Here is a 26,708-nt window from a genome sequence, read left to right as displayed (position 1 = left end):
ATTACCTGTCTTATCGGCATACATCGGTGCAATTCGGGAAAGTCATGTCTAAGCACAGAAGAATTAAGCAAGGAATGCCACAGGGTGGTGTCCGATACCCGCTTTTGTCTTACGTCTACATATTAAAGCTCCTTCGGCGCCAGAAGGAGTTACCATTTTATCCTAATCCGATGACTGCACAATAATGGCAAAAGGTCCCGGCCCAACTATTGATGAGCTCTGCAATAAAATAAACGACTATTCCTCGTATTTCTAGTTCTTCGCCTCCTCGACGACTTTATTTACAACGTGGAAAAAACTAATGTCGACCGTATTGGAGATCCACGTCGATATCATTGCGCCACCAACTGTCTACCATCCAAAAATACTTAGTGTGCCCTTCGATAGGGATCTGCATTTTTGTGAGCATGCATTCGCGGTTGTACCTCAAATGCAAAGCCATTATAAAATCCCGAAATCTTTTATGGTAAATATTAAAAGACACTCCTTACCACTTACAAAGCAATTGCCCGGCCGCTTGCATGCTAAGCGTCCCCAATATGGTCGCTAAGCCTAGGAGATATACACTGCAAGAAACTCTAAGCCTTTAGAAAAGACGCTCCCATAACTTCTAACGGTTATCCTCATAACACCATCTACAGAGTGAGGCAAAGTAGCTGCCATAAAGAAGATAAATTAAATTCTGAACAAACAGTATCTGTTGAGGCCCCGCACCACAGGGACTTAAAAAGTCATCTTAGCAAGCATTATGAAGAAATACCGCTAATGAGAACTCAGCAGATGCCGTTCGAAGTCGGCGTCCCGGCAATATGTAGGAAAAATTAAAAGGAGCACGACGCAAGTTTGAAGAAAAGCTCGGCCTAAAACCGCTTCGGAGGTTATCGCGCCTTGCATTTTATTTATTCTCCCAATTAGCACTTATTTGAATTTTTCCTTGGGCGGTGCGAAATACGGGTCAAAACTAAACGCCTTTTTGCGCAGCTTAGTCCTATTAGTTGGAGGACATTAAAATAAAAAACTCAGTCTATGAAATTTTCTCACTGTAAATAAAAATAATAGCTTTACACTTTAATTGAATATCGACTTATTTCGAATATTCAAAACTGTCTTATCTCAGAATTCGATTGAAAAACGCCCCTTTTTTCATTTGGTTTTAATCGTTCAACCTCTGCTAACAGTGTATTTTATTTATGCTGAAATAGGGCATTTTAAAAGAAAAAGAAGCTGAAACACGGCGTTCTTTATACCCATGACTATGGAGCACTATATGGAAAACTTAAAAACTTCGACGGTTTTTAAAAATTTCGGTGCCAAAATATTGTACAGAGGAAGAAAACTTAAAAATTAAAATAAAATTCGTAAATTTTGTGAGTTTTAGATGGTAAAAAATGGCGGTCTACACGCTCGGTGTTAACTAAGGTGGTACTACAACAACAGATCTTGGTAAATCACTTCGTAGTAAAACACAATCAAAGAAAACTTAGCTCCTTTCTTTTAATTGATTTTGAAGAAGTTTTCGGTACCTCATTCCTTCTACACTTCTTCTCCCACTACCTGTTTTCTGTTTCCCCCTTTCTTTAATTCTTTTCTTGCGTGTTTCCATATTCTACTTGCTCTCTTTCCGCTTCACTCTCTCTTTCTTTCTTTCTGACTTTCCATTTCTCTAGCGCTCCACCTTTGCCACCCTCGCAATCACCTGTCTTTCTTCTCAAGGGAAAATTCCTCCGCCCTTTCTCTCTCTCTTCGTTTCCCTTATTTGCGTATTACTCACTCTCTCTTGCACTATCCCTTTCAAACCATCAATGTAATTTCTTCTTATAGGCCGACGTCATTTCGAGTAGAAAGTATTTTAAGTATTAGTCTAAGCAAAAAGCTTCCTTACATACGTCATCTGATATTGTCGGTGTATAAAATAATATGATTAGCCCCTATAATAATATCCCAAACAACTCTATTAAAGTATTAACCTACTTACATACTAAATTTCGATAAACCTTTTAGCATGTCTTCTTCTAATCCTAATTAACATATATTAATATGAAGCGCAAAATGAAATAACCCAATATATATGTAGGTATATTTATGCTATTGAACAAAGTTTGAGTCAAGTGAAAGTGAATTTTTTAAAGCAACCAAAAGTCACTGACCAAATGTGGTGGCTGCATCGTCACAGCAGCAGAACCGCAGCACCGCCACCAACAAATGGTGAGACTAGCATTTTGTAAGCGCGACAAGATTGACGATTATATTTTGCCATGTGCCGCATAACCAAAACTGGCTGTAATTGCAACCACAAATATTTAAAAAAGAAAAAATAAGAAACAGCGGCTAAAAACCTGCTTAGTGCTTGGACAAAAAATAAGTAAACATTTAAATTCGCTGAATAAATAAATACAAAACTTGTGAGACTGAATTATTGTCGCAGTAGACGACCGCAATGCACAATCTTACAAAAGCAATGAATAGAAAATATGAATTGATAATAAAAAGCAATTCACAAATTATGGTTACTAAAAGTATGAAAAATATGATTTTAAATAAATAAAAAATATTTTTAATTCTTATAAGTAAGTTCGCACGTTTCAATAAAAATAGCGAACACTAACATTGGTTTTTTTATGAAAAACATAGATAGAGAGGGCAATAATTCACCCCTAACCTTGACTATCACAAGATGACCAACACCTTCATATCCATGAGCAAAGCTTCTGCTAAAACATCATCGCTATGTTTGAAAAACCTTTCCATCGGAAGCCTTGATCCTGTCTCTGTGTACTGTATGCAAATTTGCAGCTTTCAAATCACCAGCGTAGCCTGCGTGAAGTGCGTAGTATACGTAATTTGACACTATCACCGAATTAACCGACGATAGTTTTATTCATGGCATAGGCAGTGCTTATAGGACTAGTACTACTAATAACCATGTATGTCCCTTAAATCTAGGGTATCAAATTTCATATTACTCTCATTTTCATATTAAATAGCAGAAAAAAAATATGTGATCCGTCACGGGACGCCTGACAGATGTAAAGCATCGATATTATTTTCTAAAAGTAATTTGCAGAAAAGAACAGATTGCGAGATACACTAAATATGGCATAGTAATAAAATAAAATAGTGCGATTTTATATGAAGTGATGCCGAAGTGAACTTAAGAGAATCCCAAGGAAGTCCCCAAAATCATACTGTAATGACCTCGAAATGAACCCGGGAGGACCCGCACAAAACCCGGAAAGGACGTCTTTACGACCCCGAAGAGATCCCCAAATGACCTCGGGAGGATCGCAAAAAATGCCGTCAAAATTATGGTGAAATGTTTCGGAAGTGAACCCCAAATGACGCCTATATAACCCTAAAAATCATCCTTAATTACGCCCAAATAACCCTGCGAGAACCCCGAAAGAATCCTCGAAATCATACCGAAATAATCTCCAAACGATCCCGTATTAACCCCCAAATATCCTTAAAATTACCCCGGAGGAATTCCGAAAGAGTCCCTAAAATCATCCCAACTTCACTCCAGGAGGACCCCGATGGATTCCCCGAAGTCATCCCAAAATGGCCTTCAAAATGAATGTTTTCTCTTTAATGAAACTAAGTGTTGTTTTCTCAACCTCATTTCAAACAATACTATTCGAAGAGCTGGTTTCGAGTTGGTAGAATAGATTGTACATTAATATTTTTTATTGGAGTATTCACGTCATTATCAATTTATCTGCTTAAAACTCACTAAAATGAGCTGATAACTCGGTTCACGTGAATACCACACATGCATTTTGCAAATTATTATTATTTTTTTTTTTTTTCAATTAAATTTCCAAATGCATGTTAAGGCTTCACCACAAAAATATTAGCAATAATCTAGCTAAATCATTTCTCGGCTATTTTCGTGATCTTTTATGCTCTATTTCTTTGCAATATTTGGTCGAAAAATGGCCAGTGAATTACTTATTTCTAGAGAGCAATTACAGTTTATTTCCAAACTATTGCAACGAAATCGATAGTTCGGTGAAGCGGTTTTTATACTCAGCTGAGCAGAGCTCACAGAGTATATTAACTTTGTTCGCATAGCGGTAATCCGTAACGGCATAAATTAATCGAGATTGATATAGACTTCTATATATCAAAATGATCTGGGTAAAAAAAGAAATTCATTTAGCCATGTCCGTCCGTCCGTCTGTCCGTCCGTCTGTAAACACGATAACTTGAGTAAAGTTTGAGGTACCTTGATGCAATTTGGTATGTAGGTTCTTGGACGGTCATCTCAGATCGCTATTTAAAATTAACGAAATCGGACTACAACCACGCCCCCTTTATCGATATCGAAAATTTCAAAAACCGAAAAAGTGCGATAATTCATTACCAAAGATAGATAAAGCGATGAAACTTGGTAGGTGTGGTGAAATTATGACGCAAAATAGAAAATTAGAAAAATTTTGGACAATGGGCGTGGCACCGCCCACTTTTAAAAGAAGGTAATTTAAAAGTTTTGCAAGCTGTAATTTGACAGTCGTTGAAGATATCGTTATGAAATTTGATAGGCACGTTACTCCTGTTACTAAATAAAAATTAGCAAAATCGGATGACGAACACGCCCACTTTAAAAAACAAAATTGTTTAAATCAAATTTTAACAAATAATGTAATATCATTACAGTATAAAAGTAAATTATGTCAACATTCGACTCGAGTAATGATATGGTGCAACAAAATACAAAGATAAAAGAAAAATTCAAAATGGGCGTAACTCCGCCCTTTTTCATTTAATTCGTCTAGAATACTTTTAATGCCACAAGTCGAACAAAAATTTACCAATCCTTGTGAAATTTGGTAGGGCATAAATTCTATGACGGTAACTGTTTTCTGTGAAAATGGGCGAAATCGGTTGAAGCCACGCCCAATTTTTATACACAGTCGACCGTCTGTCCTTCCGCTCGGCCGTTAACACGATAACTTGCGCAAAAAACGATATATCTTAACTAAACTTAGTCACTTTATCTTGGTATAAAATATGGCCGAAATCCGACTACGACCACGCCCACTTTTCTGATATCGAAAATTACTAAAAATGAAAAACATGCCATAATTCTGTACCAAATATGAAAAAAGAGATGAAACATGGTAACTGGATTGGTGTATTGACGCAAAATATAACTTTAGAAAAAACTTTGTAAAATGGGTGTGACACCTACCATATTAAGTAGAAGAAAATGAAAAGTTCTGCAGGGCGAAATCTAAAGCCCTTGGAATCTTGGCAGGAATACTGTTCGTGGTATGACATATATAAATAAATTAGCGGTACCCGACAGAAGATGTTCTGGGTCACCCTGGTCCACATTTTGGTCGATATCTCGAAAACACCTTCACATATACAACTAAGGGCTACTCCCGTTTAAAACCCTCATTAATACTTTTAATTTGATACCCATATCGTACAAACATATTCCAGAGTCACCCCTGGTCCACCCTTATTGCGATATATCGAAAGGGCGTCCACCTATAGAACTAAGGCCCACTACGTTTTAAATAATCATTAACACATTTCATTTGATACACTAGTCATGAAAACACATTCCAGGGTTACCCTAGGTTCATTTTGCTAAATGGTAATTTTCCCTTATTTTGTCTCCAAAGCTATCAGCTGAGTATGTAATGTTCGGTTACACCCTAACTTAGCCTTCCTTACTTGTTATTTATAAAATCGTTTTGACTTACTTACAAAGATACCTGCCAAAGTGTATGTGGGGCATTCCAAGCCAACTTATCCAGTATACGAATTTTGCGCCATTGGTTGCTGACAGTTGACACATTTTCTTATTCCACCGAAATGCATCTATGATTTTTTAAATCTGGTTTCTTTCGGTCAATCATGGGATGGATTGCAAAATTATGGAGCTATTTTTCATTCAGTATGAATATCTTCATTATGAGAACTTAAGGTATTTTTTTAGGTGATCTTGCTTTGTTCAAGCAATAGGCGGCGTGAACTGTGCATCAGGGCGATAGAAAAGCCATAAAAAGGCCGATTATTTTCGCAAAACGTACGCTCCAACACCGTCTCCTCTGAGAGGCAAACTGCAATAAAAACGCTATAAATGCCAAGGACCGCAGATTACATAGGCATTCCTGTCAACTGCATATGTCAAATTGTTTAGAAGAGCGACAAACTCTATCAACCTAATACTTGCAGCTTTCTTTGTCTACCTAGCTTAAGCTTACTTTCAATAAACATGCAAATGTGCAATGGGTACAGAAAACCACTACCGGATAGACTTAGGCAGATAAAGCCAAGCATTTATAAAATTAAACTATGTTCGACATCTTCTCTTAGCCTCTCAGCCTGCTGGTTGGGCTAATGTTGGAACACTTTGTCGCTGTTTCGCGGATCAAAAAAATACAAGACGCGGGTGGGGTCCTACATGTTTTTATGAGCAGTTGTGTTTTCACTGAGAAGCTTTTCATGGCAGAAATATATTCGAAGTGTTTGCCAAATTACTGACAAGGGGCGACCACATTTTGAAAATTGTTTTTCTAATTGAAAAAAGCTTGTTTCTAAATTTTTGATATTGTTTTACCCGGGACTTAAACCCGGGACCTTTGGTGTGATAAGCGGAGCACGCTGCCCCACAACTACGGTTTAGCGGTACTAATTTGCCCCGAGCACGATAAAATACTATATCAATTCTTAAACCAACGCTCTTTCGATTTCATAGCAGAATTTGGTTTTGTGGAAACCGCGAATATACCTAATAAATACGATAGTTCAGTTCCATGGGGATTGGAAGGCCAGAATTGCTGGCAGTGGTATTAAAATTAAAACCCCGTCTTATAAGCAGTTTTTCATATAGTTACGTTTAACGCAATCTTATGCATAATGAAGTAGCAAACTTCCAACTTTTGTTGAAGCAAAGACTAGGAAGCAGAATTGAATATATGCTTTTGCTAAGAGTTATTTCACACTTTGCAAGTGAAGCTATGTTTCCCACTTATTGGGACTTCTCTAAAATGTTTCACAGTTAAAAACTGTAATTTAACAAATTAATAGGACACAAAATATGTTAGCAAATATTTTTCTTGTAATGTGATTGAGAATGTTTATAACCAAGTCTGTAGTTCCTTTATATTGTAACGAATTTAGAGAAATTCTGCTTATTTTACACCTTCTACTAACATTCGTATCGCTAAATTGTTGAATAAATAACTCCAATATTCAATAATGCAAAATGGTCTTTATTAGACTACTTTGAAAGTACTTCACAATAACACTTATACTTCGCAACCAATAGCGTGCTTAAATCAAACTGATTACGGGCTACTCAGCTTCTGCTGCTTTTATACTCTCTGCACACGTTTCTTCTTCTAGAATCCTCTACCTGGTCATCAGCTATACGCGCGTGTATTTGTAGTGTGTAACCATGTGCGTGTGTATATGTGAGCGAAGTAGTAGCTGATGATGACATGCGTTTGTGAGAATCTCTCTGCTGCTTGTATGTATGTGTGTACATAATGATTAATTTGTTTACGTACATACAATGTGGCAGCTTGCTTTATTGTTGTTGTGGCTTTATTTACTTAGTATCAGATTAGTGATGTGAGTATCACTTAGTGTTACTAATATTCGTCACGATATTTACAAATGCAACATCAGGCGTGATTGTGGCGATGTTGTTGGCATGCATAAGATCTTCTATTTAAAAAACTTCATCAGACAGTGGGTCAAAGTATGTTATTCTGCTTAAGAAGGGGTAGCCACACAAACCTAAGAGAAAGAGTTAATCCGCCACAAAAGTCACCATGGATGGTACAGCCAATTTGGAAAGTATTAGTGAAGTTTGTAAGAAATTTGGAAAGGGAAGTCATTCCTTATAAAGGCAGGTGATTTTGTAGTCTCATCCGACACTTTTATAAAATGGTAATTTATTACAAAAATTATACACCGGAATACAATAGCTTCGTAAGAAATGCGTACTCGCATTTTAAGTGATAAAATTTCAAAACTTCTACAATCACTTAAAATTTGAACCAAAATCGGTTCAAAATCTCGTACCGTCACTTTATAAAAAAATAAATAAATGTAAGGCGCGATAACGTCCGAAGAGATCTAAGGCCGAGGTTCTCTTCCAATTTGCGTCGTGCTCCTCTTGATTTTCCCTACAAATTGGCCGGACATGTAGGTCCCGTTTTATGCCGATTCCGAACGGCATCTGCAAGGCAGATGAGTTTTCGCTGAGAGCTTTTCATGGCAGAAATACACCAGGAGCGCTTGTCAAACACTGCCGAGGGGCGACCCCACTTAGAAAAATATTCTTCTAATTGAAAAACCTTATTTCTAAAATTCTGATGTTGCTTTGCCCGGGCGCGAACCCAGGGCATACAATGTGGTAGGCGGAGCATGCTACCATCACACCACGGTGACCGTCACTTATTAATATCCAAAAAAATATAATTTCTGGTAACTGCACTACAAAACTATACCTAAAATATATATTTTCAAGAGTAGTATTTCTGACGGAGGGGTGACATAAGGTCAATAGCCATAAATTGAACTGAACTTATCACCACTTCAAAAACCCACAAAGTTAATTGAATTTATGACCATGTAAAATGGTCCCAATGTCAAATTTAAAATTGTTACAATGTCAACGATATTGACATTATGACCAACCCGCATTTCGAAAATGGTCATAAAGCAACTCTTTTTTTCTCAAGTGGCATCAAGGCCTATTATTTTGCTTGGTACCTCCACGTATTAAAATGTTTACAACTGTTGAATAACCAATACGTTTAATTGTTTCCGTTATTTTTTTGTTTTATCAAATTGAAATAGAGTTTTTTTATTTCAAAATTTCGGATACGGCCCTGTAGGGAAATTTTCTATATCAAAACTAGTGCGCTTCTAGTGCATTCGAAACCCCTACTAGCTTACCCTCGATCTCGATTTCAACTGGCGAATTTGACATGGCGATGTCTTAGTTGATTTATTGGTTACTCTCTGAGATAAAAAAGCAAACTCAACTACACGATTTTTGTTTTATATTGTAGTATCATTTTACTGCAAGATTTTATTCAAAGCTAGGCCGGTGAGGGCTCCTCCGAAATAACATCATATTCCAGCAAACGTCTAACCCACCATGCGCAAGATTTTTTGTTCTGATTTTAAATGGTTGTCTTTTTCCGGAGATGGTCATAGGGTCAAACGGACATTTCCTTAATATATATACTTAAATTAAGAAAATTCATAAAGGCATGTGTTCTCATGAAATGCCCCATAATATATATCCGTAGCAGCTACTAAATACCTGTCAACATTTGAAATGCTTTTCAGCGTAATAATGTTTTGTATTTGTATCAGTTTCAGCTTAAGTCGCGCTGTGGTGCAGTTTCGATTTTCAATTTTCTATGCAAGTAGCTTTGGCAGCAATAAGCCTCAATATTGATTTGTAGCGGATTGTCTCCTCTGATTGACTATGAATAAATCTTTTGAATATGAGATTAAAATTTTTAATGCTGCAACTATTTTTCTAGAGCTTTTTATTTCTTTTTTTCAAAGCATTTGCATTGCGTTGTTTATGTAGTGCTTGTCAACATTCTCAACGGTCAGTTAAGAAATATTTTTTGATGTGGGAAAATACAAGAAAATTGTCTGTTAATTCTCTGAAACACAGTTGTCAACAATTTTTTTTTCTACATGCATAGCTGCTAAACTTTCCCTGTAGAGAAAATCTCTAGTTCAAAACTGTTGCGCTTCTAGTACATTCGGAACCCCTACTGTTGCGTGTACAGGCAATAAGTATTTCCAAATCCCCGAAATTGCCTTCTGAAAGATTTAGCCATGTTAAATATGAATTGTCTCAAATATAACTTGTTTGTCATTGTCTAAATGTGCTTTGTTTTATCTATGGCGAAAAATGTCTTTAATAGAACTCTTTCCTGCCAATTTGCTTACCTATGTGCTATGGAGTTTATGTGAGGGAAAAGATTAAAAGCTTCTTAAATCTATTAACAGTTTTTTGTAAATATAATATTTTTCAAATATGTGTTAAACTAGCGTTTTCGGATGAGTTTTTTTGCCAGGACACTGGTTTACCTATAATTAAAATGGGATCCTCGCTACCATTTTTCACTCTCTAACCCATTCTCTTCTACTTTATCTTCAATTTTTGTTCTTATTTTTTCAATACCTTATACCATTTAACGATAACGATTTGTCTATCGCTGTGTACGGACGTGTTTCACTAGAGCTCTGTGTTTTTCGTTTTACGATATTTTACGATATTTTTCTATTTGTGTAATACAAATGTATTTTGTGTTAAACAAATATTAACAAATATAATCAAATATTAACAATTTGTGCAAAGCAGATTTAAATCAATTCCGTGCAATTCATTATATATAAACAATATAAATTAAAAAGCAGTGCAGGTGTATGTTGATTTGAGCTGTTGACAGTTGTCTGCTTCGCATATTATTTGCCTTGTCTACACGTTGTTTTTGTTTTTGTCTTCATAGCTGTTTTACACAAACAATATGCCCTGTTTCTGTGGACACAGAGTTGAACGCGCTCAAAGCAGTGTGCAGTGTGAAAAATGTAAAAAAATTTATCACCTGCAGTGTGTTGTTGGTACCTTAGCTGCCGATTTTTTTAAAAATTCGGATGAGATGTATATTTGTGGCGATTGTGCTGTTGATGACAATACTATTGCTGTACAAAAACAACAGCAACAACATGTAAATGATAATTATCTAAATTTTATGTTATCGTCTATTCTTGCCGAAGTGAAAAGTTTGCGAGCACAGCAAGCAAGCGCGGTTGCCGGTATACACTCTCTGCAAGCGGACAAAAACCCGTTATTAGGCGAATTAGAAATTTTACGTTCTGAGCTCAGTAATTTACATAAGCTCTATGATGAAGCGGTGGGTGGCGTACTGCGGGGTAGTGCTGGCAAAAAAAAGAAACGAAACAAAGACAAAGGCACAATCATGGGTAACAATTCTGCCGGCGCTAACATTGAAAAGAGTTCTGGCCCCGTTTTTGCTGCTAATGTCCAAAGCAATTTCAATGATGCTGTTAGCTCTGCCGAAGTGCCTTGCGCTACTAACACTGCTAATGGCGGCGCTAACATTTCTATGAACACTGCCTCTTCTCATGCTGTTAATAACCAAAATATTGTAAATGATAGCAACACTGCGCGTACTTTAAATGGTAATGACGCTGTATCGAATGACGATAACATTGTTGATGTTGCTGGAAATTTGGGTGATACCAATTTAGATCCGGCTGGTCCTAGGTTGGTTACTGCCGTGCCGCCCCGACGGGCTATTTTCGTATCAAGATTGCATCCATTTCTGACGGAGTCTGATGTCGTTAATTATATCTTAGCTAAGATTAATAGTACAGGTTCTATTAACATTAGTGCACATAAATTTGTTTTTAAGTATGTGAGGGATTTTTCTTCATTTAAAATATCAGTTCCAGATGTATATTTTGATTTGGTTCTTGACAAATCTTTTTGGCCTATACATTCGGTGGTACATTTGTACACCACAAAGTCGAAGGTTGAGCCTCGCGCACGTATAGTTTCAAAAAACTTGATTACCAGCCCTGCAAATACGATTCAAAAGTAATTATTCACTATCAGAATGTTCGTGGTTTACGTTCTAAATTAAATGCATTTTACCTTAACAGTTTTACTTTTACTGCGGAAGTGATTGCTTTCACAGAGACTTGGCTAAAACCTGATAATTTAAATTCAGAGTTATTTTCAAATGACTACGTTGTTTTTCGGTGTGATCGTCAATCGAGAGCAGGCGGTGTCCTGATAGCTGTATTGTCCAGTATTTCTACTGAATTTTTGAGCTTTGAGGACGCGCTTGACATTCAATTTATAGCTGTAAAGCTCTTTTTCCCGAATTTTTTCTTATATATTTCTTGTTCCTACATACCGCCTCGGTCAGATATGCACGTTTATGATTGCCATAAAGCAGTTATCCACAGCCTACATTCTCGTTTGCGTGATAACGATCGCCTAGTGGTTCTTGGGGACTTTAATTTACCATACGTTAGTTGGATTGGCAACGATGATTCAAACTTTTTGACTCCTGTTACTCAGCATGATTTCATTGGTTCGCTTATGGAATTGCCGCTAGTTCAGATTAATAACGTGGTGAACTCTAAAAATAAGTTGTTAGATTTAGTTTTTGGTGATAGTTCAATAGGTACTGGTCTCAGTCGAATCCCTGCCTTATCCCTGCCTGAAGATCCCTTGCACCCTATACTTGAGGTTACACTGGACAATTTACTGCCTACGATTCACTTCATGGAAGTGTTATGTCGTTCTCGTTCGAGATGTTTTAAAAAGGCTAACTTTGATTTGCTTAATCAACTGTTAGCTTCCCACGATTGGTCTGACCTTTATGCTTGTACTGATGTTGAGGCTGCCACGTCTATTTTTTATAGTTACCTAAGTGACTTTATTAATCGTTGCGTTCCGGTTCATTTTGTTAAGGCTAAGAGTAGTAAACCACCTTGGTTCTCGAGGCAACTTGCTAACCTGAACAATATTAAATCGAGGCTCTATAAGCGTTTTAAAAGATCTGGTTCTTCTGAAGATTTTTCTAAATATTTAGTTGCCCGTTCCAATTTCCAACGCCTGAATCAAAACTGCTACAAGTCGTATTTAACAAGATGCAAAATTGAGTTTTTTAACAATCCTAAAAAATTTTACGGGTTTGTTAATTCAAAGCGCAGATCTTCGGGATTTCCATCATCTTTGTCTTTGGGTGGGGAGAATGCTAGCCTTGACCATGATATTGCCGACTTATTCGCAGACTTTTTCAAATCGACCTATTCGTCAACCTGTACCCAAGCCGGTAGTTATCCGTTCGAGATAGTTAGTTCTAACTGTATTCTCAATCCAGTCATTGATAGTGCCACTGTACTTCAGAGTTTTTTAGCTCTGAAACCGATTTTTTCTCCAGGGCCCGATGGTATTCCTGGCTATATGCTTAAGTTCTGTGCTGTGAACTTAACAGAACCGATCGTAAAATTGTTCAATTTATCTTTGCAATCGGCGTCATTTCCATCAATTTGGAAACAGTCATTTATCATACCTCTGCACAAGAAGGGTAGTAGATCTAATATTGAGAATTATAGGGGAATTGCTAAGCTTTCAGCTATTCCTAAAACCTTTGAACAAATAATTACCTGTCAGCTTCAACATTCGTGAACTTCCATATTATCACCCTTTCAGCATGGGTTTGTGAGATGTAGGTCAACCACCACAAACCTACTTGAGTTTACCTCTTTAGTTCGGGATGGTTTTTTGGCTTGCAAGCAAACTGATGTGATTTATACGGATTTTAGTAAAGCTTTTGATTCAGTGAATCATGAACTTCTGATTCTGAAGCTTGATTTACTGGGCTTTCCGAAGAGTCTGACTTCATGGCTCTCAAGCTATCTTTCTAATAGAACCCAAAAGGTGCTTTATAAAAATATTATTTCAAAATCAATTCATGTTACCTCTGGTGTACCTCAGGGCAGTCATTTAGGCCCATTGCTTTTTACTCTTTTTATAAATGATCTGCCACAGATTTTGAATCATTCAAGAGCTCTAATGTATGCCGATGATGTAAAAATTTGCTATATATGCTTGCCTTCGGAGTTAACTCGCTCAAATCTACTTCAGGTTGATTTGGACTCATTTCAACGCTGGTGTACAATAAATGCATTAGTTCTAAACTGTTCCAAATGTAAGTTCATGACATTTCATCGCGTGAAGCCTGTCCTGTCGTCTTATGCACTTTATGGCACTCTTATGGAGCGTATATCTTCGATTAACGATTTAGGGGTTCTGTTTGACTCGAAACTGAGCTTCAACTCACATATTTCAGCTATTACTAATAAAGCAATGGGTACCCTTGGTTTTGTGAAACGCTGGGCTAAGGAGTTCAAGGATCCGTATCTGACCAAAGTCCTCTACACTTCGCTGGTCCGCCCAATACTTGAGTATTGCTCGTGTGTTTGGTGTCCATTATATATTACTCATATAAAGCGTATTGAGTCTGTGCAGAAACAATTTTTAATTTTTGCTCTACGGGCCTTTAGCTGGGACTCAAATCTTCATCTTCCGTCTTATAGAAGTAGACTTCTTCTCATTAATTTGCCAACTCTGGAAAATCGTAGAATATTATTCGGGGTAATGTGTCTGCATAAGCTAATTCTAGGTGAGGTTGACTCCTCTGAGCTGCTAAGTCGATTGAGCTTTGCAGTTCCTGCTAGGACGTCCAGACACTACGTGCCCTTCCATTTACCCCTGTGTCGTAGAAATTTTGGCAAAAATGATCCTATACGTGTTTGGTGCTCCTACTATAACGACTTGTATAATTGCATTAGTATCGAATGTTCGTTTGTTGCCTTACGCAATGGTATACTTTTCAGTCTCAACTGATATCTTAAAGTTTATTTGTTTAATTTGTAATGATAGTTCAATTTTAGTTCTTGTTCAATGTTAAAAGAAATTGTAAATTTTTAATTTATTCCATTTTTAATTCTATACTTGTATATATTTTTACGCTATCTTTTTTTTATGTTACTTTCCTTTGTATTTTGTTAGTCGACCACTCTTGTTAGTTGACTTTAAATAATTAAATAAATAAATAAATAAATTTATCTTCCTCACACTACCTCTTCCACTCCCAGACTCTTTCTTCCATTCCCAATTCCACTCCCACTCTAGCTCTCACTCGCAATTCCATTCCAACTCCCACTCCAGCTAAAATCCCTACTCCCACCCTGACTCACACACTCCACTTCCACACCCATTCCCTCTCCCTCACCCACTCCCAATTTCACTCGAACTCTCTCTCCTTCTCCCACTCCCAATTTCACTCGCACTTCCTCTGCCACTCCGAATTCTTTTCCTACTCCAACTGCTACTCTTTTTCCAAATTCCACACTCACTCCTTCTCGCAATCCTAGTTCTACTGCCACTCCCGATTCCAATCCAACTTCAAATCCCTCTGCCCATTTCACTCTCATCCCAATTGCCACTCCCACTGTCTCTCAAGTCTTCACTATCTATCGTATTCTCTTCCAATTTATCTTTCATTCTTCTACATACCTTGTTCCATTTGACTCCCTCCCAATCCCGAACCCCTTTCCACTTTCACTCCTACGCCCTCTCCCACCCTCAGTGCCATTCCCACTCCCTCCCACACACCCACCCACAATTCCACTCCCTCTCCAACTTCCTCTCCCCCACTTATACTCCAAATCCCACTCCCATTCCCATTTCCACTCCCATTCTTATCCCACTACTCTCCCGCATATGGAATCTTCATACTAAATATTGAAAACCTACTTCAAATAGTTGCGGGGAAAAAGCGTTGTTAAGTTTTTTCTTAATAAGGGGTGTGGCCCACTTTAAAAAATCTTCTCCTAAGCCAGCCGTGCACCACAACGAACGAAACTAAAAGGTTATCGGAATCCGTCCAGTCGATTTGGGATTTAGCGAGACTAAGCACAGCGATTCATTTTCATATATAAGCATAGATTCTGAGGACGAACGAAGTTGTCTCATATTTACTCACCTTTTAAACCATCCCTAGGCTTCCAAAAAGAATTCAAAACCAAAGTTGGCCAAATCGGTACAGTCGTTCTCTAGTTCTAGCGAGACTTACGAACAGCAATTGATTTTTATAAATGAAATATAAAACCCCACACTGTAGATTATAATAATTATTGAACTAGACATAATCTAAATACTATCGAACTAGTACTTTAGGTCTAGTTCTGAACCAGAAATCCGTATCACTAGTTACTGACTTCCCTACAGCTTAAGAACCGCTTAATGTTAAACGCACTAAATTTATTTGTATGATTTTTTGATGCTACAATCAAGTTGAACGACCAACAAAGGCAGCTTTTATGGGGAAAAGTTTGTGTCCAAAGTCTTTTGTTCGCTAAACGTTTTTCGGCATTTAACTGCAAATGTTTTTTTTTTATTATGTCTGTAGTAGTTTTTTAGATTTGTTGTACTTTTAAGGAACTTTTAAAGTCTTTATTCTGCTTACGTAATAAGCCAACAAAAAAATATATTCTGCAGTTACGCAATTCTGGGCGCATATTTGCTACAATTCTTGTTTTCAACCTCGCAGAAAACGACAACTTGTTGAAATTAATGAAGTTTAATAAGAATTTTTTTTGGCGGCCGCCGTGGTGTGATGGTAGCGTGCTCCGCCTACCACACCGTATGCCCTGGGTTCACACCCCGGGCAAAGCAACATCAAAAAAAAATTTAGAAATAAGATTTTTCAATTAGAAGAAAATTTTCTTAGCGGGGTCGCCCCTCGGCAGTGTTTGGCAAGCGCTCCGAGTTTATTTCTGCCATGAAAAGCTCTCAGTGAAAACTCATCTGCCTTGCAGATTCCGTTCGGAGTCGGCATAAAACATGTAGGTCCCGTCCGGCCAATTTGTAGGGAAAATCAAGAGGAGCACGACGCAAACTGGAAGAGAAGCTCGGCCTTAGATCTCCTCGGAGGTTATCGGGCCTTACATTTATTTTAATTTTAATAAGAATTTTTAAACATAGTGTACAGTAACAAAGCACCTGCTGGTAACTTTGTGTTTTTCAACATTTACTTTTTGTATACTTAAACTCTTTAGATTTCTCTTTGTCATTTGACATTTTTCGCATTTTTTATAATTTTGCTCTCTTTATAACAATTGTTTTTATTATTTCTACAACCTGTATATGTCGTTTATAATTTATTGTGCTGTCACAAAAAGATACTTACATCTAATCAGCAAATTTTTTCTTAAATCGTTGTCCATTGCTTCAGTCAGAGCTGAGTTTTATTGCTACATTTTGCGCTTAGCTGCAATGGCATTCTATTTATTGTTCGGTTTTTTACTTTGCTACTTCTTTCTATTGGTTTTACTTCTAATATTCTTTGAAAGTGAAAATTCTTTACTGGTCTATATGCCACGCCGGTAACCGGTTAGTTGCTGCTGTTTTACTTTAATGATTTGAGGAGAACCACTTTATGTTGTTGTTTATTCATACTTGTTAGTTATGGCTATCACATCATGCCGTGCTTGTTACAGTTAACAGCTATAATAACTTTTGTTGTTAAATGTACTTATGCAGGCATGCTCATGGGTATATGGATATGAATATCACATTAATTGCGAAGGTGTACAACAAAAAGTAAATGACTTTGAAACTCGCCTGAATGTATACTTTCAATGTAGTTAATGTTGATTTTACAAGTAGGAAGCATCACCAACTATAAAAGATGGGTCTGGATTGGTAGAGTGTGCATGAAAACTTCCCAGACTTCCATTCGAAGACACTTTTTGATGTGCAATCATCTTTGGTCACGGTATGGGGGAAACCAAAATGTAAGCGAAAGGTAAGTGTAGGAGTAATATTTGGAAGTGGTATGCTATATGAGGGAATATAGAATGTAGGCGCATTGTGGTTTTGGTATGCAGTATGGATGAATTCAGAATGTAAGCGAAAAGCAAGGCATAGCAAGGCAAAGGAAAGGAGGTATAGAAGAGTTATCGAATTATCGTGGTTTAGAATTTTTATAGAAGCATTGTCGGCTTCCTATGGAAAAGCTATCGGTTTGTTGCCATTAATTATAGAAAATTTATCAATACAAAAATAAAAAAAATGTATTCCTGGTGCAATTTATTTTCGGGAAGATTTAGGCCGAGCTTGGTGTAGGGGTCTTTTGTTAAGATATAAATGTAACCGGAAAGTTTAAGTTGGCTGATCACTGCAGCGTCTTGCAAGCGAAATTATCTGCTTTTTTTTTTTTTTAAGAATGCGATGGATGAAATGCTATCTAGTGCTACTACGGTTAGGAAATTTAACATCTACTCTGATAGCCAAGCGGCAATTAAGGCCTTGATTTCAACTATAGTGCGTTCGAGGTTTGTCTGGGAGTGCCTGACCTCGGTCCCGGGCCATAGTGATATCGCGGGCAACTGATCTTTTAATCCGCATCGGTACAACCGGATGAAGATGACTGTAAGAATTTCGGGACTCCGCTGGTCACCTGTGGTTTGCTCCTGCATAGATTGGCCTCGAGAAGAGAAGCAAGATCTTTCTGGCCGGAAGTGGATGGCATCATCTATCAATGGCCATTGGGGTTTTGACAGGGCACTGTCCAATGGGAATCCATGCTGTATGTGTCAATATGTTGGAAACCTCATCCTACTGTGAGTTTTCACTGAGAAGCTTTTCATGGCGGAAATAAATTCGGAATGTTTTCCAAACCATTGCCGATGGGCGACTCCGCTTAGACAAATTTTGTCTAATTGAAAAACTCTTATCACAAAGTTATCTATATTTATTTTCAATTTTTTATCGGCTTGTAATCGATTTTTTAACAACGACTCATCGATTGGTTATGAAACAGATACCGATAAAACTTAAATATAAAATCGATGACGCATTTGTCACCCGTTGATAACAAGTCGATAAAAACGAATAAGAACACGATAACACCGATAAATCGATGAAAATTTCGTGTTTGATAAAAATCCGATAGTAAAACAATAACTTCTCTTCTTCTTGTATCGATAAGGAAAATGTTTTGGCTAGTTTTATCGACGTTGATGGTCTTTTGCCGAATACTTATCCGATATGTTCGGGAAAATAGCAGCATTACGGAACTAGCTCAACCAGTGCGGGGACGATTTTGAGTCACCAGAGCCTCACGATATCAGTTTTTACCGCTAAGAAGCTGACGAAGCTCTCCCCAATAGCCCGAAATAATTTTTTCTCTGGGAAATTGCATAGATTATATCATGTACAGTGCCTAGAAATATCAGTATGCACAATGATTGGCTGCGGAACTCGTAAAATTTATAAAAATATGAGAATCACGGTATTAGATGACATGGCAATGGAACTAAGTATTACATTGGGTCAAAATTTACCTAACCTGGAATAATATATCCAACCCACACCAAGCCTCCAATTTTTCTGGAATCGATCTCCCTCTTAACTGTTCTGTTGGGATAGGTTTGCTTTGCTTACTGCGCTTTTAAATCTAAGCTTGTTTATTTGGTGTTGCGGAGTTACTAGCGGATGGTATGACAATGGATAATATCCTCTACGGGAGTTCAAAGACACTTGCTGTTTCAACAGGGATGGACCATAATGAGAGGGGTGTTAGAGGCGTTGGCTCCACATTACAATTGAAGAGATGGTTGGTGTCATGTGGGGACACATTACAAGCAGGGCATACATTTTTTGTGTCGGGGTTGATTCTGGATAAATAAGAGTTTTACCTGTTACAGTACCCAGATCGAAGTTGAGCTAGAATGACTCGCGTTTCCCTAGGGAGTGTGCGTTCCTCCTTTGCAAGTTTAGGGTATTGTTCTTTTAGTACAAGATTCACCGGGCAATTCTTGACATAGAGGTCCGACGCCTGTTTGTGGAGTTCACTGAGGGCCTGCTTGTATTTTCTTCATACGGCTGTGTTCTCAGGTGCCGTATTTCCTCATAATGCTTACGGAGATGACTCCTTAAGTCCCTGGGCGGTGTTAGTTCATCAATCAGATGTCAGAACAGGAACTCTTTGATTAGCATTTCATTTCTCTCCCTGATGGTGAGTATTCTCGCTTCATTATGTAGATAGTGTTCTGGGGACATAAGAAGACAACCCGTGGCGTTTCTGGGGGCAGTATTTTGGCAGGCATGTAGCTTCTTCCAGTGGGTAGTCTTTAGGCTTGGCGACCATATCGGGGACGCGTAGCTTGCAATCGGCTAGCCAATTGCTTTGTAAGTGGTAATGAGCGTTTCTTTATCATTTCCCCCAAGTACTGCCAGCAAGAGATTTGAGGATTTTATTACGGCTCTGGATTCTCGGTACAATTGCGGCTGCATACTCACCAAAATGTAGGTCTTGATCGAACGTCACACCCAAGATTTTTGGGTGTAAGACAGTCGGTAGCGTAGTGCCCTTGACGTGGATATTCAAAATGGTTAACATTTGGGACGTCCATGTTGTAAATAAGGTCGCCGACGATTTAGTCGGTGATAATGTCAGGTTTCACGAGGTGAAAAAACTAGAGAGATCAGGGAGGTAGCCGTGTAAAGCAGTAGTTGGTTTTGCGAAGCTTAAACTAAAATTGTTTAACTCTAGTCAGATTTAAACTCCAGTTAAACTACTGAGCGGTTTTTCAGTAACAGTTTAGGGCCGCATTTGGGGTAGGCTTTTTGGTACGGCAACATTGGTTTTTTATTATCTAGATAATTTGTAGATACGGCAACAGCTGGATTTTGCCTACCCAACAAAGATTTACAAGATATTCCTCCAACGAAATATATATCTGTTTCCGGAGATGATATCCAACATCATTATCTAGTTATTCTTAAACCAGATAGTTCTCAATTTGATATCCAACTTCATTCTCCAATCACTATCCAACAATTGACAAATTTTGTAAAATTAAAAGTTCTCGAGTTGATCTCCAACGTCATTAGCATTTTCAAATTATTATCCAACCTTTGAGAGATTTTGAGATATGTACAGTTCTCAAATGAATATTCAACACGTTTCTTAAGTTTTTATCCTACATTGGATATCGAGTTGAGGTGAAGTTCAAAAAATATCTACAAGGTGGTACCACCAAAGCCAACAGCTATTTATTGTGAGAAATTATATATATTTTATTTTATTTTCGTGAAAATATTGTAGTATGGGAATCTTATACTTGACTCCAGTCAAAGAACCACAAATTGGGACCTATCATTCCTTCAACTTAGGCAATAACATTTTTCGCTTTCTAAAAAATTCCCTCCCCCTTTTGCTGAGTACGCTATGATTCTCAAGTTGAACCACTGTTTCGTAACAACTCTTGAGATTTTAGAGTTTTGCTAATCATATTGCTCTAATGGTATTCAAGCCCAAATGCTTGTTGGCTATATTCGACGCCATTTCGAACGAACGCAAATCACCGATAGGTTAACTAGAGTTTAACCCTGCCAGATCGGCCGCTTAAGCTCAGTTAGACTTCACTTAAAGTATACTGAAAAACTGCAGAATTAGTTTAGGCGTAGTTTAACTAAAGAAGATAAATATAATAAGAGACGTCACTCGTTACTTTGCGTATTGTTATTCGTTAGGGTATTTGCAGGTTTGGGCGAGATGGGCATAAATGTCTTCTATACATTTCGTGGGGTATTTGTGTTTATTTTTCCAACTTTAATTAATTAATTAACTAATTAATCCTCTTTCCAAAAATAACATTTGCATAAGGTGCCTACACGGCATGGATAAATGCGAGACAATTAAAAATGTCCCTCACAGAAAACATTATACATCAATTCTTTTGATTTCTAACGAGTTACTCGCCACTCGTAGAAGACTGGTGGCTCTTTTATTAATCCTCTTTGGTTTAACTGACAAACTGAGTTGAACTTGTATTGAAAAACCTGGCCTTAATATATGTGACCCGGCCAATGGAAAGGTGGCTTATGGCTCAAAAAAGAAATTGCGAGAAACAGCTGTTAACAGCTGTTTTTTTTTAGTCATAAGCCACCTTTTCATGGCCGGGTCACATATAACATTTCTGATATTTTGGGTATTCCTTCAATAAATTAGTTACCTTTGAAAAATCTGAAAAAAAGTGTTTTCTATATTGTACTGGCTAATCCCAAATACAATCACCAATAATTTGATCAATCTGGATATAAAAGAGGAGAAAGAGACATGAAAGGTATTATTTTCGTAATACTTATTACAAGTAACAATTACGCTTAAATATTGATACTGCTATAGATTTCAAATAAACCAAATCACACAAAGATTTTCACTTTAGAATAATTAAAAATTTTTCATATCAATTGTTTGCAGTTGCTTGTGGTATGCCGCGATAACTACCAGCATCAAAGAAGTACCATAAAAGCTTCAAATTCCAACGGAAACAGCATAAATGAGTAATTAAAATTTACCAAACGAATGAGCTCAAACTGACCACTCTGCAATACAATGGAAAGCATGAATGCCAACAGTAACAATTTTAATGGTATTATCAACAATAATCACAATAGCAACAACAACACCACAAATATTAAAAGTGATATGAATCGGCAGTCAGAGTCGCCTGCACGCACAATAGATTCACATGACTCTACTGTCGATAGCATGGATACAATTGTCGATCGTAGCATCAATCGAGAGGATCTCGTACAAGTTGCCATAGAGCAAAGCATGAATACAACAAATGCACAACAACACGATAGTCTAACTAATTCACAAAAATCCATATTGCATCCAAATAGTAGTGATGGCGAGGATCATCATCACCAACAGCAGCAAAAATTAAACCAACAACAAAATGCAAATCAGCAAACACAACACCAAATGCAGCATTTACATGCTGATGCACAAAGTCACATTTACTCAAGTCCTGTGTATGATCACAAACCGGCACCATTGAAATTAACAGCAGCTACCTTGGTCTCCTCAATCACAGGGAACCACACGGGACGGGAACACAGTGATAGTAATGATGATACAAAAATGCTCAAATTAATGACACATGAAGAATTCCAGATGCAATTACAGGCAACAATGGCGTCACGTGCTAGTACACTTGAATCTCGCATCAGCAAGAAACAACGATTTCCACCGGAATTGATTAAAATCCACGATGGCGATGGTAGCTCATCAAATTCGGCAAAAGCTGCTAAATATGAAAGACGTTCCAAATCTAGTTCGGACTGTTGTTCAGCATTTCCGTGGCAAATCGTTTTGGGTACATTGCAATTGATGTTGGCCATTGCGCTTGTGGCGCTTGGTTCACTCCTTATTGTGCGCGAAGCAGCGCTCTCCACGGCTGGTTGTGGCATTTGGACGGGTCTGGTGGCTGCAATTACGGGCTCACTGGGTGTGGTGAGCATACGAAAGACACAAACTGCTTTCCTTGCGCTGAATTTGGTTTCTATTGCGACAAGTACACTTGCACTGGCAATTTCCGGTATAGGGCTCTCGAGAGATGTGAACCGTGTCGAAGAAAAGGTGGGGAGTGTATTGAATGTGCCTTTTAAGTTTTTAATGAAATTGTATTGCAATATTTTTTTTAATTTAGCTTGATCTATTGAATGCCAGCAATGAGATTTCCGCTGCTTCCGGTTTAATTTTGGCATTGTTTTTGCACTTTGTGGTTAGCATTATTTCAGTATACCGTTGTGCTTTACAGATATGCTCAAGGTAAGTGCAAAATTCGAATAATTCTTACAATTCTTATTTTGACCGAGGTCTGTTAAATTCAGTTTAAATGATTCATTAATTTTTTCACCAGACCTAGCAATTAATAATTAATTAATTAAAATGTAACTAAAAATAATCATAAATATTGGCCTTTAAAAAATTACCAAAGGAATAAAAATATTCATGCAATCAAATATAATCAAATAATTAAAATTAATCGAAGAATTATTAAAATAAGTAGCTGAAACTAGACTAACTCCAGAATTATGCAGTCAAGGCAGCCTAACCTTACAGGCTTTCTGATTAGCTACGACAGCTATATGTCCTTGACCATAAAGCGAACTGTGTAATCATCAGCCAATCTTACAAAGCCCAAAGTGCTTCGCATGTTAACAACACTGGCACAGCTGCGAACTGGACGGTGAATGGTCACGCGAAGGCTGTGAGCTGTGTTGCCCGATGTGTCCCAGAATGAACCCCATTCAAACGTTCAAAGACAAGCTTGAACTTATAGAAAACGGTCTAAAGAGCTAACGGGTAATTTAAATATATAATGGGAGACTTTAACGAAGGAGACGTTGAACGGGAAACTAATATCAACGTACTAATATCTTCAGGCTCGGACTGATTGTATTCAACATTGGAACGACCTAAAGATATCGACGGCCAGGGGATTATCGGTTCCCGATATAACCTTGGTTTCAGAAAGCTTGCTACCAACCGCTGCTGGATGGAGAGACATTAAGGATCCAGCTGGCAGCGACCAGAATTATATAGTTTTCTAGCTTAATCACCCCGGTCAGAGGCAGATTCCGAACCAGTTAAGCAAGACATAGACATCCAAGGTTGACGCTGTCATTTTTTCGGCATCCATACTGGAGGATAGTCGATAGATAACCCACAGCTCAAAACGGCCCTGCGCAGCATGGAATCTAGAAAGGTCCAAGGTCCTGATAGAAGAACCAGCGAGGCAATAAGTTGAGATGCAAATATCAGCCCAAGAATTTTGTTGCACGTGTACAACAAATATCTTGAAGCAAAACTTTTCCCCACCAGATGGAAGACAGCACGGCTAGTTCTTATTCCGAAGGGCAAAGGAGACTCAAACTCTCCGTGGTCTTTCTGCCCACTATGTATGCTGGACAATGCAGGAAATCTGATGGAGAGCCTAGAATGTGTCCCGCCGAGCTATACCGGTAGTCTTGCAGGTCACGCTAGACGCCAAGAAAACTTTTAACTCAGCCAGGTGTGACGACATGCCTGAGACATAGAATGCTATTTCAGGTTGCCACAATACCTGCTATAAATTCTGACATACGACAGTCTTCTTCGATTGGACATGCCAGAAACAACATTCCTAGTTGCTTTGGCGGCCGACATCGCAGCTGTCAATACATCGTAAAGCTGGAAACTGGCACAGCTTAAACTGAATCAGGTCATACGCAGTGTAAAAAGTTTGATGGCTGATCACGGTCTTCAGCTAGAAACAGCAAAAACGGAGATCATTATCCCTACGAAGAGGCGTATTCCCACTATCATTAACGTAACGGTTGGGAAACAGCAAACAGAAATACGCACTATAACAAAATATCTGGGGACGAAGCCAGACAATAAGCCCACCTTTACGGAGCACATACTGGAAAGGGATGCGTCCTCAATAGCAAATTTGAGTAGATTAATGGCAAACACAGGCGGTCCAAAGCCATGTACAAGGAAGCGGCTTGCAACAGCCTCGGATTCTGTACTCTTATATGGTGCAGAAGTCTGGGCGGACGCAATGATATACCGGAAGAACCGAATCGCCCTCATCTCGGTCTAATGCAGAGGAGCGATGTGAATTGCTTCGGCTTATCTCACGGTCTGAGCTGAAGCTGTCCTGGTCGTTGCGGGGCCATACCGATGTACTTTCTCGCTGAGGAAAGAAAAGCAATATACGACAGCGGATCGGAAGCGAATGGAGCTACTGTTGCCATACAGACGCGAGAACAATCGATTCGACACTGGCAAGAACAGTGGAGCAACAGCATCCTAGCAAATTAGACCAAGGAACTTATTCTGAACTGAGCCCATGTTTAAGGCGACCACACGTAGAATTCGACTTTTACCTGACTCAATTTCCAAACGGGCACGGTTACTTCCGCAAATAGCTCCACAGAATTGGCAAGGTTGAAAACCCAAACTGCCTTTACTGTGTAAAATTAGACAATGTATGTATGTATGTATGTATCAAGTAGTTATTAAAAATTGTTAATCAATAAACTTTTTTTAATAATAATTAATTAATAATCATTAAAGGACATACCTACTGGCAATTAATCATTAAACAATTGGCTGAGGAAAACTCAATACAACTAATAATCATTAAAATGTTTAATCATCACACTATGCGACAAAATCAACTTTTTTTCTGGGTAATGGACCAAGCCCACCTTTTTGTAGAGATTGAGGCTTAAGTAGACAAAGTACTATCTCCGTTTTTCGAAGTTAGCCTCCGAAAATAAATATCGGCTTTCGAAGTTCGAAATTCTGCATTTCGAAATTTTATTTTTTTTTTTTTTTTTTGTTAACGCGTGGTCGTGGTCCGCTCTTTTCCCTTATGTGAAGGGCTGAATTGTGCAGACATGAAAGTAGTAGCCACTATCATGGGACTATCTGACTTTTCACCTCGTATAACAGCTGCTATTCAAAATTTCTCAAAAAAGGAATTCAGCCCTTCACATAAGGGAAAAGAGCGGACCACGACCACATTTTTACTTTTTTTATTTGCTGAACGCGTTAACAAAAAAAATAAAATTTAGAAATGTAGAATTTCGAATTTCGAAAGCCGATATGGAGGCTAACTTCGAGAAACGGAGATAGTACTTTGTCTACTTAAGGCTCAATCTCTACAAAAAAGTGGGTTTGGTCCAATAACCAGCCGGCTGTTGAACAGTGTAATTTTACAGAACAATTTTAAAATTATCCGTAATACATTTCGTGAAAAATTGCACATATAGGCGCATAGTCATAGTCAAAATAAAATAGGTTTCGCATTTAGTTGCAGCTTTTTAGACAGATAGTCCATTGAAAATGTTGTCAAAAAGCTGCAACTATATTTATAACCTATATTATTTTTACTATGACTATGCGCCATGTATAAGTATAATACATAATTGCAATTAATACTCATATCCGGTTTGTGGAGTGAAAAGTCAATCGCAAAATCTTTTACAATATTTGACAAAGTAGTGATGCCAGATGGTTTTTTGAAACATAAACTGGGGGCATTTGGTATTCTGTGAAGTGATAAAATGAAAAAGAGTTTTTATACACTTGAACAAATTTTTGTTTGAAATTGTTTTTCATTTTATCAATTCATAGAACGAGAATTGTCTAGCAAAGCCGAAACCCCCACTTTTGGCTGTTATGATTTTATTGGATAACTATCGAAAATATAGATATGTAGTAATATGAAACGAGAACAGCTTAGTCTTC

The 26,708-nt window shown here is 37.8% G+C and overlaps 1 protein-coding gene across 5 annotated transcripts in view; it reads left to right on the top strand.

Moving 5' to 3' along the window:
* Positions 1–26,708, top strand: part of LOC137251003 (uncharacterized) — a 155,082-nt gene that overhangs the window by 93,691 nt on the left and 34,683 nt on the right. For 4 of the 5 annotated variants that reach the window (XM_067784828.1, XM_067784829.1, XM_067784830.1 and 1 more), the window contains 2 exons: positions 21,876–23,042; positions 23,113–23,234. In XM_067784828.1, the coding sequence (XP_067640929.1) occupies positions 22,011–23,042; positions 23,113–23,234 (1,154 nt within the window). In that variant the 5' untranslated portion in view covers positions 21,876–22,010. Of the gene's footprint in view, positions 1–17,288; positions 17,412–21,875; positions 23,043–23,112; positions 23,235–26,708 lie in introns of those variants that run through there. The other variant, XM_067784831.1, reaches the window with a different exon arrangement.

This window comes from Eurosta solidaginis, chromosome 4 (assembly GCF_040869045.1).
Source record: "Eurosta solidaginis isolate ZX-2024a chromosome 4, ASM4086904v1, whole genome shotgun sequence".
Classification (NCBI taxonomy): domain Eukaryota; kingdom Metazoa; phylum Arthropoda; class Insecta; order Diptera; family Tephritidae; genus Eurosta; species Eurosta solidaginis.
This window is presented reverse-complemented; position numbering and strand designations above follow the sequence as displayed.